General features: G+C 48.9%; 4 protein-coding genes across 4 annotated transcripts; 2 read left to right on the top strand and 2 right to left on the bottom strand.

Moving 5' to 3' along the window:
- Positions 1-263: 263 nt before the first annotated feature.
- N7479_004606 (uncharacterized protein) lies at positions 264-1,304 on the top strand (the record flags this gene model as incomplete). Its single annotated transcript, XM_057252303.1, has 1 exon — positions 264-1,304. One exon carries the CDS (start codon positions 264-266, stop codon positions 1,302-1,304), a length of 1,041 nt encoding a protein of 346 aa, XP_057111628.1.
- A 1,262-nt stretch (positions 1,305-2,566) lies between these two features.
- N7479_004605 (snoRNA-binding rRNA-processing protein IMP3) lies at positions 2,567-3,315 on the bottom strand (the record flags this gene model as incomplete). The annotated part of the gene is made up of 3 exons (XM_057252302.1): positions 2,567-2,740; positions 2,810-3,170; positions 3,284-3,315. 3 exons carry the CDS (start codon positions 3,313-3,315, stop codon positions 2,567-2,569), a joined length of 567 nt encoding a protein of 188 aa, XP_057111627.1.
- A 222-nt stretch (positions 3,316-3,537) lies between these two features.
- On the top strand, positions 3,538-5,121 carry N7479_004604 (uncharacterized protein; the record flags this gene model as incomplete). The annotated part of the gene is made up of 1 exon (XM_057252301.1): positions 3,538-5,121. The coding sequence occupies one exon, from the start codon at positions 3,538-3,540 to the stop codon at positions 5,119-5,121; it is 1,584 nt and encodes a 527-aa protein (XP_057111626.1).
- A 429-nt stretch (positions 5,122-5,550) lies between these two features.
- Positions 5,551-13,721, bottom strand: N7479_004603 (type I polyketide synthase; the record flags this gene model as incomplete). The annotated part of the gene is made up of 6 exons (XM_057252300.1): positions 5,551-6,399; positions 6,457-10,350; positions 10,401-11,551; positions 11,602-12,946; positions 13,005-13,418; positions 13,491-13,721. 6 exons carry the CDS (start codon positions 13,719-13,721, stop codon positions 5,551-5,553), a joined length of 7,884 nt encoding a protein of 2,627 aa, XP_057111625.1.
- Between the last annotated feature and the right edge of the window lie 1,560 nt (positions 13,722-15,281).

Below are 15,281 nucleotides of genomic sequence, written 5' to 3'. Positions count from 1 at the left end.
CTCTAGACGCCCCCCCCCCACTCCGCTAAAATAGATGAGGAGCGGTGTGTGCATATGGGAATAATAAAAGGAAAGAAGATTGGTGAAAAGTTTCAGTCTACAATTTTTTTTTTTTTGGTTTCATCATTTGGCTTCCTATGTCTTCAAGATGGAGTTGACCTCTTCCAACATATATTAACCCTAATCTTATTATGAACTTTGCCTCCATCTGATCAGGGCACCTGCCTCTAATTGCCTATGATCAAAGTTTCCCACTGACGGAAATGGTCTCCGTCACATGTCTGGCTGTTCAGCCATCTTTGGCTATTTCTAAGTGCGAGCCCATTATCACTGAGCTCAAGGGATGCGACTCTATATCCCCAGTTGAGATGGTCAAGGCCAAAGGGGTTGATCCACCAGGAAATATGTCCAAATCATCAGCTCGTCGAGAATCGCAAACATCGACTACTTCGATCAGCCACTCTCGCTCGGCCTCGACATCCCGCGGCACTGTGCGATCGCGACCCAATAGCCGTCGCAGCTCTTTCCATTCCCCGCGTCGGGCTGTGCCCAACGCCGCTATTGTGCCTGTCACATCACCACGCAGTTCCACGCAGGACAAGCGTGAGTCATTACTAGCACTACATCGGGAGTCATGTCGTCTGTTTCAAGAAGGTGCATCAAACAGATCCTCGACAGAGACAAGGCCTTCTCTGCACCGGACAGCATCAGCTACATATAGATCTCAGCGCGAGAGCCGCGCATCAACAGATAAAGGCAACTCGGCACCCTCGTCCCCAATCACACCTTCATATTCTAGCTTCCGCTTTGAGAAAGAGTATACTTCACCTACCTCGACGGGCGCATCACACGGCGTCAATTCAAGAAATCGATCAAACACATTACCCACATCCAACCACCATCACAGCCCCTCGTCCTCGTCCATTCATGTCCCGGCGACAGTAATGGAATGGACCTCACCCGATACCCGGAGGCGTGAGTACGAGAAAATCGACCGCGCAAGCAGTGGTGTTCGCGGACTCTGGCGCCGCGTCGCGCCTCGCTGCTTCCTGCCCCGCGACTCGCGCACTCCGTTCTTCGAGGAAGGCAAACCTGAGCGCGAAGGCAGTGTGCGTCGGTTCCGTATGGATCTCCCTGAAGATGAGGAGCCAGAATCGGATTCTCCTCGAGGAAAGTCGCAAATCCAGCTCTTCGATGTCCTGAGCAAGATCTCGACCTCCAACTCGAATTCAAATTCTCCTGATGGCGCTCGAAGACGCTGGAAATGTCTTCGTTCGAAGTCTGCTCCTATTCCTAATTCCTGAATTCCTGGTTACGATTTTGATTCTCAATGTTTATCACTATCCCCTTGTCACCCACAGAGCCTAGCACAGGTGCTGCTCACAAAACTACACTACCTCACTGCTTTCCCTATGATACCATGATCCTCGAGTGATGATCTGCATTTGCATCCAGCGGTCCCTGGCCTTCAACAAGTCCCTTCTTGGTGGGACTTTCACCTGGCCTATTTTTATCTCTAGTCCCTTTTGCATTCGTTGCACCGCTGTCGTTTTTTGAAGACTGAGATACCCTTATTATTATTGAAACGCTACACATGGCCTCATACGATCCATACATATTTCGGCCCTAGTGATGCTATCTTTTGGCATAATCAACTCTCAACTCTATACAAATTTATGCAGTTACCAGTCTATGTGCTGTTGACTTGGAGTAGACAGACGAAGAAAAATTTCGAAAAATTTCGAAAATAACCATTGGCATACACAAGATTTGAAATTTTCAACTGGAAACCCCTCCAACTCTAGATGGACGATCGGGAGGGGAAACCACTGCCAGCACTTTACTCAACCGAGTGCCGGCAGCCATTTGCCCCAAATGCCGTATATCTGGATGCTTATTCGCTAGAGACCATGTACTAGTCATTCTTCGATTATCTGTGCACATGTCAGTTAATTAATGAAGGTTTTTCGGTTATCCGGCCTATCTCCTTTTAGTTGGTCATTCGAATGCTTAAGGAGATATCGTTTATAGACAAGCTTATTGGTGGATTTGTATTTCTACACGAGGCCGGTTTGCCGTAATTTAATACCACGAATGGTTGTTATTTGACTGTTTGGGAAGCGAGCAAGTATCCCTTCATAATATCATTCAAGTAGTCAGGCCCATTGAATCATTCCATGTGAACTAATAACAAGAAAGCAAAAGCAAGAGCGAAAAACCAGTTTTGGCATATGCATACTTCGTAGGGCAACCTGCGAAAGGTGTGGAGCCACTATAACAAGTACTTCAATGCCAGGCGAATCATTCTTGGTAGCTGAGGTCGGGGGGAAGCCGAACTTCTTTAACAATGAAGCCCTAAATGCTTACATATGCACAGCAGGTACTCTACGCTCTGCGTTTCTAGAGAATATAGGTAGTATTCATATCCATATTGAGTTATCCAGAGAATATTGGACATGAGATATCATTTCATGAAACATCAATACGCCAAACCTAAACAGGCCACAATGCACAAGCGCCGGGTATATCAGAACAAAAACCCAAAATGCTTTTTTTTTCAAGTCGATCACAGAAGATCAAAGTCATCCAGCTTCTCGCGGTAACGCAAGATGTTGCGCTTGATCTTACTGGAATCGACCCATGTGACGAAGTCCTCCATGTTGCGGGTAACCAAGAAAGCAGGATCATTGACAACTTCTGTACCAACACGGACATGGCCCTGCTCAATGAAAGTAGTAGCCTAGCAAAAAAAAAAAAGTCAGCATTCCATTGCATACACCCTAGACCAAGTCTCCATATTGCAACTTACAGCCTTGATCGTCTCGACCATGCCAGAGCGAACCATGAAGACAGCCAATCGGCGACGGCAAAGCGCAGAAACGGTCACCTCACGCTCGACTCTAGACAGACCGGCGCCCTGCTCGCGGGACTGCTTCAGGATTCCCATGCGCCACAGCTTCTCCAGCAGCTCGGATTCGAGCTTCTTGCGCAGCGGATCCGAATCAGGGTCAAGTTGAGAGAGCTTGTGTGCGAGCTGGCGCAGAGAACCACAGAGCGAGTTGTATTTGCGGTAGTCCATTGGGTCTTGGAGGAGGTATCGTTGGCGGATTTCATGTTCGCGGTGGTTGCCGTCCGACTTGTAGTTGTGGAAGTCGACCTTCCGGAGAAGCCTGCAGAGGATTTAGTGTTAGCCATTGATCTTTTATGGTATCGTGAAGCTTTGAAGATATTGGATGGGATCGGGCTGAGATTTCTGCGGGCGGAATTATAGGTGCGGACGTACTTCTTCTCGTGGTGCTTGAGTTCGCGGACCATTGCGGCGGTTATATCGGTTGGTTGATATTAAACCGAAAGATTGGTCAAAAGTGACTGAACAGAGCGAGCACGCTGTTTCTAGACAAAAGTCGCTGCGATAACAAAAAAATCAAGGCGGTCGATTTCTGCGGGTAGGTTTCCACACACCGCCCGCCTTTCCCCAGCCGTCAACACCGCTCCACGGCTAAATCTTATCAACATTGGTTGGTCTGAATTCGCAAAATGGAGAATACGGCTGATACAACAAGTAAGGTGTCAGGTCGTCCTAGGGTGGACCTGGAGCCGTACAAGGCCGAGGTCATCGGCCTGTTCGAAAAGAAAATGAAGAGTGACGACATTTGCAAGCACCTGAAGAGGCAGCATGATATTCAGATCTCATCGCGTACTCTATCCAAACGCCTACAGCTATGGGGTGTCAAGAAAAAGATGGAAAACAATTCCTCCAATGAAGCACTGCACGCCCGCATCAAAAACCTTTTCTTCGACGTCGGTCTAACCGACCAAGAGATCGTAACCGTTCTACACGACGAGGGCTACGATGTCTCCCACCGTACGCTCCGCAGACTCCGTCACCAGCTCGGCATTCGCCTCCGCCTTGACTCACCTACACAACAACAAGCACAGGTCCAGGAGATCCTCGATGCTCTGACCGAGGAAATGGACAAAGGGACCATTGAGGGATATGGGAAGGAACTACTGCACAATCACTTCCGAAGTAAGGGGTACGTCTTTGCCCGAGATCGCCTTTACAGTGTCTATCGCATGCTGCGTCCGGATACAGTGGAACGCCGCACGAGCGATATACCGCGACGTCCTCCCCCGCCAAAGATTCTAGCCGGGCCTAATTTAACCTGGCACGTGAATGGGTACTCAAAGCTAGCCAATTTTGGGTTCCGCATCCATGCCGAGCTCGATGCGTATTCTCGATATGTCCTTTGGATTCATGTTGGCGTAGATGCGCACACCGCTGTGGGCGTTCTCAAAAACCATCTTGAGACTGTTGCTTCTAAGAACCGCCAACCACGCACTCTTCGATCTGACCTCGAGTCCGAGGTTCCTCTTCTAGCCGATGCTCACTTTGCGCTCCGCCGTATCACTGAGCCCGATGTCCAGCGTGAGCAGTGCTGTGCACCCGGACGAGCTGCAGACACCCACCGAATTGAATCCTGGTGGGCCCAGCTTGCTAAATCAGTAGTAACACTATACCATGTTCGTCAACTTCCAAGTTTCACATGTTCCTCTCACATCCAATCGCAGAATACTGACCTCAACCAGAACTATTTCCGCGAACTTCACAACGAAGGCATCTTCTCATCAACAGTAATCCCCGAACAAGTCGCCCTCTTCGCAATCTACATGCCCACCCTCCGCTCCCACATCAAATCCTACGTCCAGACCTGGAACATGCACAACATTCGCAAACAAACAGACCACCCAGAGCGCACCCCCGGAAAACCCTATATGAACTATCATCACCCACCCAAGGGCGTAGAGAACTTCGGCCTCCCAGCCGACGTCCCGACGCTGCAGCTCATGCAACAAGATTACGTCGGCTACGATACAGAGCAATACCTACCGCCAGACACCCTGCATTGGTGTGAGGCGCAACTCCAGCAGCTGGGCTTCGATCCTCATAAACCGCCTGCTCGGATGCCTGGCGACCTCCAGCCATTCCGCTCAGTTTATTTGGCCCTGCGTGAGCGCGCGTGGCACCATGAACGATCGGGGGCTGAACCCAAACTGGCGGTTTGTGGACTTGCTAGTCAAGGCTTACGAGGTTATTTCCCCTCTGGGCCTGCACAGTAGATGTTCCAAAGTTGATGAATATTATGAATAATGAATGGAAGGTCTGGGGCTCGAATGCGCTATTTCTTAATGCAAGTATACCATTTTGCTACAATTAATATACCGGAATGATTTGTTTTTTCTATTCGCAAAGAGCGATTCAGCTGAATAAATTTCAAGTATCTCATTTACTACAATCTTAAATTTTTTTGGATGTAAGGTATGTAGAAGACTTCCGCTTGTATTCTGTTAATCACTTATTCCAGTCTCAAAGAACATGAAAAGAGGAGCCTAGAAACATGCCCTGTGAAAAAAAAAAAGATGCAGCATCACCATATCTCGTAATGGGGCATCAAACGTGAGATCGATAAATCATGAGAGCCCAGCGCCAGGCAGTATCAAAGCGAATCCCAGAAACCCCGCGAAGAAAGAGATCAAGGACTAGGAAGGCTAAGAACTAGGTCCTCCTGCAATTAGCCGGCTCCTGCCCGCAATCTTCTCACTCAAAGTCCTAATATTCTCCGCTCCCATAATATCGAGCAAAGAAACCTCAGCCTTAAGCTCCTTAACAATCCACGCCCGGAACTCCATAGCAACAAGGGAATCAATACCCCCAAAGCCGAAGCGCTGGGCATCAAGTTCCGAAGAGGGGACGGCAAGCAGAGAAGCAAGCCTCTCAACAATCCCATCCGAGACAACAGCCACAGCCCCCTCGAAGCCCGAAGCCGCCGACAGAAACGCAGCCGTGCTAACAGTCTTCTGCTGGGAGCCTACCTCATTGCTCTTGGCAGTCGTCGTGTTACGGAAGTGCGTGAACATCGAGTAATTTAGGTACGTAGGCAGCGGCACGCCGTTCTGCCGACACATCTCGGCAGTCGGCAAACCGAGGACGAGCTGTGAGCGCGATGACGCATTACCGCCGTCTTGCTGGCCGCGGACGAGGAAGTCGACTGTTGCGTGGACCTCTTCCTCGCGGAGAAGCTCGAATAAGGTGGCTGTGTGTGTGCGCATCGAGCTTCGGTTCTCGGCTACCCAGCCCACGTTGGATACACTTCCTAGGTTGATACTGGCTGCTTGCATGCCCTTTGAGACGCGGTATGCAGCGAGGGCGTCTTGGAAGGTATTTCCAGCAGCGTAGTTCGATTGTCCGCGGTTCCCGAAGATGCCTGCCACTGAGGACAGCATGATGAAGAAGTCCATGTTGTCCGGTAGGACTGTGTGCAGGTTCCAGGATCCTTGGACCTTGGGTCTGATGGCTGCTTGCCAGTCTTTGAAGGAGATTCCGGCGAAGGCACCGTCCTGGGAATATGTTAGTTAGTTGTTGTATATTTAGTAAATGAAGATGTGGGTACTTACTCGTAGGACCATAGATCCCTGAATGCATCCTTTGATAGGAGGTAGATGGGGGAAGGCGTCTTCGGACAATTGTTGCAGGCTGGAGAGATCAGCCACATCACAGATCAGCGAATGGACCTTGCATCCCATTTTGTCGAGATCGGCAATCAATTCCATCTTCTCTGGGCTCGAAGCTGATGAGCGGGAGAGGATAATCAGGCTCGTTGCGCCGCGAGATGCCATCCATCGTGCTAGGCTGCGACCCAAGCCGCCATAGCCACCAGCAAGAACGTACGAGGCATGTGGATCAAAGCGACATGGCCACATTGGTCGTGGGACCACAGGGACCATGTTCGACGGATTAGGTGCAATCACAACTTTTGCTGCTTCCCCGCTTTGAGCAGCTCGAACACCTTTGATCTGGGTAAAGTCCATGACAGTTGTCGTTCGGATTTGACCGATCTTACCTTCGGAATACAATCTCATTGCCTCGGTGAGCAGATGACGGACTGATTTTGGTCGATGTTGAGCTAGCAAAGGAATGTCGACGGTGTGAACGCTCACATTGCGAGGCAAAGAGGACAGCTCGACTGTGGTGTCAGCTCGTAGATCCGGATTTGACACATCAACAAATGCTCCGAATGGAGCAAGGCATGCCATTGATCCCCGGAGTGCCTCGCCGCTCAGTGCGTTGAAGACGACGTCAACCCCAGTATTGTGCGTGCACCGCATGATGCCCTTGACGAAGCTCTGGTCTCTTCTCGAGAAGATACGGTCTTGAGGGATATTATAGTCAGAGACAAGCAAATCACGTTCTTCGACCGTTGCCACAGTAGCGTAGATTGTAGCCCCGATCATCTGGGCATATTGAATAGCCGCTTGACTGATATCCGTTGCACTAGTATGGATGAGGATAGTGTGTTCGGGTGCCAGATGGGCTATCTCCTCGAGCCCTTGGATTGCTGTTGCGTAAGCCCAAGCCAAACCGGCTGCGACTTCGAAGGAGATGCCATCGGGGATTCTTGCAAGCTGAAGATGATCAGCTCGACCATATGTTCGGACGCAACCGCCCTTTTTGTCGCCCGAGATGTAAATGACTCTGTCACCCGGCGCTGGGCCTTCAACATCTGGCCCAACCTTGCTCACCACACCAGCAATCTCATTCGCGAGGCGGCCAGAGGAAACATCTGATGAGAGGCCAATTGCTCGAATTTCAATCATGGCCTCCGTGTATTTGTGCGGTTCTTCATGCTGTGTATCGATCACCCAGTGGTATTCCCCGGTGCTAACAGCAGCCTCCTGCAACTCAATGGGAGTATCATAATCGCCGAGGCATTCAAGCTGAGGAGCTTGCTGAGAGGACTGCGCAGCAAGGAACTGATCCGCGGCCTCCCACTCGTTCAAACGGCCAATGTGTATGAGACCATTCTGCAACTTGTACTCAGCGTGGCGATCATTCTCCGGCTTGCCTACAAATTGTCGCTTGACAATCTTGCTGACCGCTGCAGCAAGACTCTCTGGCGAAGCGTTCTCGGGATCCGCCTCTGTGAGAGTAACGATATTGGAGCCATCGGCATCCCGCTCCCAGCGCACTGTTCGGAGAAGACCGAGACTCATGCTTGCGTGTGGCTGCTCGAGTGGATTGGAAGTCACCCACAATAGGTTTTGGCACTCGCTGAGCATCTTCTTGAGTCTGTTGTACTCCAATTCATTCATATCAATCAAGTAACGAGACTCCAAGTCAATTAGCGAGATATAAAGTGCATCTGGCAAGATGGAATTTTCCACTTCAGCGGGCTCCTTAACAAGAACACTCGTGTATCCCAGTTCTGGCAGCAGTCCTTGAAGGTTCTCAATGACCTGTCCTGATTTTGATGCACCAAGCGTCAAGATAATCGCAGTGTTCGAAGTCTTCTCCTTGGGGGTTTCAATGGCAGAAGAAATCAGAATACTCTGCCATGTCAAATCTGAATCGTTCGAACTAGGATACTCGACATCAATTCCAGAGAATCCCGCTTTCAGCAGCAGAGGATTCCACTCTGTAGCTGGGATGTAGGGACACCACTGGCGACACGGCTCATCACCCAGCCACCACCCAGCAAGCTGACCGAAAACAAGTGGATACCAGAGGAAATCCTGTCGGATTCCTTCTTGCATGATGAGCTGGCCACCCGGCTTCAGTAGAGATCGCAGGTTCTGCAATGCATTATGCAGGTTTGCAGTGGCGTGGATGACATTTCCAGCGAATATCAGGTCATATGTTCCCAACTGAAGTCCCTGATCGACGGGGCTTCGCTCTATATTGAGTGACTGGAAGTTCATGATATCAGACCATGCTTGGAACCGCTGTTTTGCTTTCTCAAAGAAGCCAGATGAAATGTCCGTGAATGTATAGCTGGCAATGTTCCCTTTGCTCTTTGCCAGGTCTGGAGAAAGAACAGCCAGGACTTCAGCAGTGAAACTTCCGGTGCCACCACCAATCTCGAGGATATTCAGCTCGGAATGCTGGCGGCGGAGGAGAGACAAGTGGCTCTGTAGATGCTGCGGCAGGTTATACAAGTGGAGGCCTTCCTTGTAAACCTGTTCCATCACAGAGTCTTGACCGAACATGAGATCCAGCGGGTCAGTCTCCTGGCGCACAACTTTGGCAATATTGCGGCCCATTCGGGCTGTGATAGCACCTTCGGCGCTGTGAGCCTCAATTTCTTTGCCAATGGCCTCCTTCAGAAACCCGTCTTGGCAAGCCTCTTGGAATTCACTGTAGGGGAGATGGATTATTTCACTGCGCTCGAGCATCCCTTTCATATGCTCCATCCAGTCAAAGAACCTTTGCACATGCAAATCGAGTTTCATAACATCGATGTCCTTGAGCTCGTCCAGTGCATCCATGACATAGAGCATCGTTGCAAGCTGAAGACGCTTCACCCAGTACAGGGCCTCAGCTTCATCAGTAACGTCGAGAGAAGTCAGTGTACAGGCGGATTTTGAGTCGAGGAAATGGACGTCAGGCTTGTATTCAATCGCGCTGCACAATTTTCGCTCCCTAATTTCAGCAAGGCCAGACTCCAGTGGAGTGAGCTCGATACCTTCCATGCGGATGCGATGTATTTTTGTTCCCTCATCCAGCATTTGTATTTGGCCCTCGAATTTATCAGATCCCGCCATAGACACGGTTGCATGTCCCGTGAATTTGTGGCTTGGGGCTGAATTCAGATTCGCTGAAACCCAGACGTCGCGTATGAAGGTTGGCAATCTGATCTGATCCAAGGTAGATTTGCTGGTAAAGTCAAGAACAGCCGCGATCATCAAGTGGATCATGCTGTCCATTGTGGCAGGGTGGATTAGATGAGAATGTAGATACTGCTTTGGCATAGACTGTGCAATGTCCGGAACAGTCACTGATCCAACAACTTTACCAAGCCCACGCCCACTTGCACGAACGTCTGCGAGGTTTCGGAACAAAGGACCGAAATTGAGGCCGGATGTTTGGAGGTTGTTATATGTGGATTTGAAGGCCATGGATTTGGTGCATGTCTCATTTGCGCAGGAAAGTTCGGATTCCTGTGCTCGGCTCTCTTCTTCTGCTTCGCGGCCATTGTCCACTGGATCAGAAGCTGTTTCATAGTCGGTAGTAATGTGACCAGTGCAATGCTCTGTCCACTCGTCGCTCGATGCATTGTAGGAAGTTATCTGGAACCGCCGCCACGTTCGCGGTGACACTGAGGAGTCTTCGGCATTTGCCATTGCCAAGGAGACTTCAATTCCTTCCTTGGTATCGGGTACAATCAAGGCTCTTCGGATATTGACTTTTCGTAGTTGGAAACCAGTGATCTTTGCCTCGCCGGCTAACTGCCGTGATGCTTCGATTGCCATAATCAGATATCCCACCCCAGGATAGACATAGTTACCAGTGACCTACTTCGATTTAGTAAACAAAGCTATCTTGTAGGCAATCTTGGACTCACCATATGATCCCTTAGCCAGGGATTCTCGTTCAATCGGACGAATTGTCTCCATCTGGGAGCAGTAGCATTCCAATCCGTAATCGGTGCACCAAAGAGGTCATGACGAGGGAATTTTCGAGTTCGAAGATTCTTGCTCAGTCGGCTCTCGAATAGAATCTTCTCAGTATGCTTGAAGCTGTACGGTGGCAGGTCCACCAACAGTCTGGGCCGCCTTTTCGCCTTCGAGTGAGAAGCTTGGTTCACAGCATGGAAATCTAATTCACATCCACTTGAAGCTAGGAAACCTACTGTAGTGAGTATAGTGTTGAGGCTATGATCTGTCCGTTGAAGAACGGCCAGATACTTGAATTCTAACTTGGGGCTCTCCGAGGCCAGTGTTTCCTTGATAGCACTTTGCAGGGTTGAGTGAGGCCCTATTTCCACAAGAAGGCGCAAATAATCCGTGGAATTGGTTGAGTCGCGGCTGGAAATTGAACTTGAAGTCATTGCAACCAAGCCGCTTGTGAAAAGAACAGGGGAAACCATATTATCCACCCAGTATTGGGCAGGCAGATGCTCCTCTGTGACTTGCTGTCCTGTGACAGTGGAAAACATATGCACTTGATGTGGAGCTGCGAGCCGCCTTCCATAAGGAAGCGTCCCCATCAGACGAAGGTAATCCTGGGCAATCGCATGCATATGGGCCGAGTGATAAGCATTCTTGACGTTCAACTTTCGAGCAAAGATGTCATCAGCATCGAGAAGTTCCTTGAGGCGGTCAATCATAGCGTCGTCTCCAGATACAGTGTTGTTCTTGGGGCTGTTTTGGCAGGCTATAATGAGCTCCCCGGTGTTATTCTTCCTCACAGATTCCAGATAGGGCTGCAGTTGTGTTGCACCCAGACCCACAGCCATCATTGCTCCGTTTGCTGAAAGCTGCTTGGATGATACGTATCCACGGTAGTATGCAACCTTCCAGGCGCCTTCGCGGCATAGTTTGCCAGAGCAGTAAGCGGCAGCTATCTCGCCGGATGAGTGACCCGTTACATGTTTTGGGAAGACTTTCCAACTGGCCAAGAGATCGACGAGTGCAATTTGCAAAACTGTGCACAATGGATGAGCGATCTCGGGCAAGTTAACTCGAGGTGACTGTCTTTCAGTCAAGAGCTCGTCTGTAATACGTTAGCCGAGCACATTCGGACAAAACAGGCAATATTAATACCTAGTAGTGACCAAGGACTACCTAGCCTGCGAATATACTCCGATGCTTCCTCCACAGACTCTTTGAAAACGGGATAGACCATGAGCTCTCGGCCCATGGCCTGGTATTGAGCACCTTGGCCAGTGAAAATAAATTCAACCTCTGGTACTCTGGTGGTTCTGGTTGGCTTGGTGAAATTTGATTCCGACAGGTTCCATGCAAGTTCTTTAGCCGAAGATGCCATGACGGAACTTTTCCAGGGGAACTGGGATCGTTTCTTCGACAGGGTAAAAGAGAGATCATCAAGAAGATGGTCATGGAGAACCGACTGTGTCATTCTCCGGTTCAAGTACTTGGCAAATTCAGCTGCATTCCGCTTGACGCCATCTTCGTCAAAAGCTGAGAGCAAGAATAACTTCGGTTTCTCAACCAAAGTGGTGTATGTTGCTGATGTGAATGTAGGTGATGCACCAAAACCATCGCTTGTGGGCGTGTTGATAAAGGTACTGCCATTTCCAGAGTGATCACTGTCATCAAATGACTCAGTCCCGAGATCATTTGATTCTGTTCCTGATCGGGATAGAGCTGAGAGCCGGCTCTTGAGTTTCTGGGTGGTGGGAACAGTAGATGTGGTGCGGTGGGCACTTGTAAGACGGCGGTCGTTGAGATAGTGATAAGCATCATCAAGAATACAGTGGGCATTGGTGCCACCAATTCCAAATGAGTTAACCGATACTCTTCGCAGTCCTGATGATGGCCATGGAAGGGCTTCGGTAGGGAATTCAATGTCCCAATCCGCTGCGAGAATAGAGGGATTTGTCTTCTTCATATCAAAGTTTGCAGGTATGATCCCAGACTCAAGGACTAGAATGGATTTGATGATGCTTGCCACACCTGAGCCACCTTCCAAATGCCCAATGGAAGATTTGATGGCTCCGACATAAAGCGGAGTCTCTCTGCGACATTTGAATGCTCTTGCGAGAGCACCCGCTTCAATTGGGTCACCGGTGCTTGTGCCCGTTCCGTGGGCTTCAACAAATCTTGTCTGTTCAAGCTCCAGGCCGGCTCTCCAGTAAACCTCACGAATTAATCTTTCTTGGGCATCTGCGCTGGGAACCGTGATACCTGGTGTGCGGCCATCCTGGTTGACTCCGGTCTCCCGAATAACCGCACGAATGGTATCTCCATCTCTGATGGCGACACTCAAAGGCTTCACTACAACTGTGCCTACACCTTCGCCTCGTGCATAGCCTTCGGCACGTGAGTCAAAGCTAAAAGACCGCCCTTGAGGTCCCAACAAACCATGGTGGCTCATACCGATAGTTTCCACAGGATTCTCAAGAATACCCACACCACTGACAACAGCCTGAATCATTATTAGTATACTAGCATGAGATATATCAATGTCAACACAGATAGCGTACCATGTTCGTCTCTCTGGCACGTAAGCTTTGTACAGCAAGATGCAGCGCCACCAAGCTGCTGGAACAAGCCGTGTCAATGGTCATGCTAGGTCCTTTGAAGTCAAAGAACCAGCTAACGCGGTTTGACAGAATGGCATTTGTAACACCTGTGGGCTTGTACTTTAAAGTTGTTTCTGGGTCTGAATTGAGGATACCCAGGTAGTCATGGTTGAATCCACTGACAAAAACCGATGTATTGGAGCCAACAGCACTGGTCAATGGAATACCTGCATTTTCCAAGGCGTGGTAGACATTTTCCAGTACCAGCCGCTGCTGCGGATCCAATGTCAGGAGCTCATTCTTGGTGATGTTAAAGAATGAACCATCGAAGTAAGCAGGGTCCTCTGAGAGGTAGTGGCCTCCTTGGACATGAAACTATAGAAAGATAAGAGTTAATCAATTATCTTCCATGGCGATTATGGTTTATATAGCTCAAATATGACTTACTGTCCCACCATGCTCGGGATCCGGGTGATAGAAGGCGTCTGAATTGAAACGTTCTTTAGGTATCGATGACCACGTCGACCGGGCCTGTAGGAGAAGCTCCCACAGACTCTCAGTGGTTGTTGCTTGCTGCGGAAATCGGGTAGCGAGGCCAACAATCGCAATGGGTTCCAAAGCATCAGGAGGTATGACTCCATTGCCGCTGGAGCCACTTGCCAGCGAGAGAGGACGCATCTTCCGATACCAGTAAGGGATTGTTGATAAGCCAATGGATCTGGATCTAGAAAGGATGAATGGTATGTGAAGGAGAAGGTATGAAGCGGAGGTATCAAGAAGAAGGTCTGAAAACTGGAAGAGAAAGGACGGGGGCAGGAAGAGCGAGGATATATGATAATCGAGGATTGAGACAGGCTGAGGATTTTGATAGCAAATAATACTCCGTACCTCCTCTTCATATATCGACCTCGACGTGCTATCAAAGGGGCGGGATTAGCAAAGACGCTAAAATCATTTGGAATCCGAGGTTGGCAGTCTAGCCAGTAAACAGGAATATTTCTACTGATCTTCACGAGTTCCCATTTCCGGTTGCGTTCATTGAAAAGTGGATAGTAGCTCGTTGGTACATTGGGAATGTCAAGGGCTTCTAGGGTTGTTATTCCTGTAGGTAGTTGGTACGTACTTTCAACAGTGAACAGTAAATCTATACAATCTGCAGGAATGATTGGCCTACACGTGGTCATTTGAAAGTTATGGTGTATTCACACGGTTCAGGTAATAATCTTCTGAGTGGACCTCTGGACTCGTTGTCAAATCAAAAAATCAGGAATTTTCGAATATCATGGGGGTTTCATATGCTATAATGCTAGTAATAATGGGGGTATATTGATATTTCTAGATGTAGATGGCGACATATATCAAAACGTTATACAAAACTATACAAAATACCGAACCAACAGGTCGGATGCAAGGCTATCATTTCCGAGACGCCAGGCCTGCGGGGGGATGCATTGCCGTTGCTAGAACCTGCAGCCCAACGTTTGTCGATCGCTGTCAAATTCGGCCTTTTAAATTTCTTTTGCGCTCAAATGTTAGAATATGCACTGCTGATTGGTTACTACGACTCCAATAATCCAACTTCCCATTCGTCTGTTTGCCCTAGAAACTTCCGTAGAATACTGTTTGAATCATAACAACCGTCTTATTTTCCTAGATTTCTGCAGAAGATCCACTCCGGGGTAATATGGACTTCTAACTTATGTAAAATTCATTGTTATAGTGAAGCAGGTTCATCCATGCAAAAAGCTGTACGGTTATTCGTTACTGAAAAAGCAAGATGGGTATAAGTTGATGAATCATATTTACTTTCAGTATAGCACAACCCTGCTAGAAATACATACCCTTGAAAATTGTGGAAATATTAGACTAAACAATTGAAGCATCACATAGTAAACCCATTCAATGGTGATACTATTAAATCATAAAAACCGCCTCAGTTTCACACCGTAATCCGCAATAACCGATCTATCTGTTTGATCTCTCTGGGGCTTTACCGGTTAAGGAAAGAGACAACATCCAGCATCGTGCCTAAGGGCGCTTTCATATTTTAGCAGCTCCACAAATGCCGCTATCAAAGCAATCCCCGTAGCTTTCTTTGATGCACCACGCACCCTACACGCCACGAAAGGCGCTACCACGTACATGGATCTATATGACGGCGCAATTGACAAATCCTTTTTCCAACAAATAGCAGCTCGTACTTCATATACGCCACCTCAAATCTTCGATGGCGCTATG

The sequence above is a fragment of the Penicillium vulpinum genome, assembly GCF_028829585.1.
Source record: "Penicillium vulpinum strain IBT 29486 chromosome Unknown utg000002l_segment0_segment0, whole genome shotgun sequence".
Lineage (NCBI taxonomy): Eukaryota > Fungi > Ascomycota > Eurotiomycetes > Eurotiales > Aspergillaceae > Penicillium > Penicillium vulpinum.
Note: the sequence above shows the minus strand (reverse complement) of the source record. Positions and strands in the feature narration are given on the sequence as shown.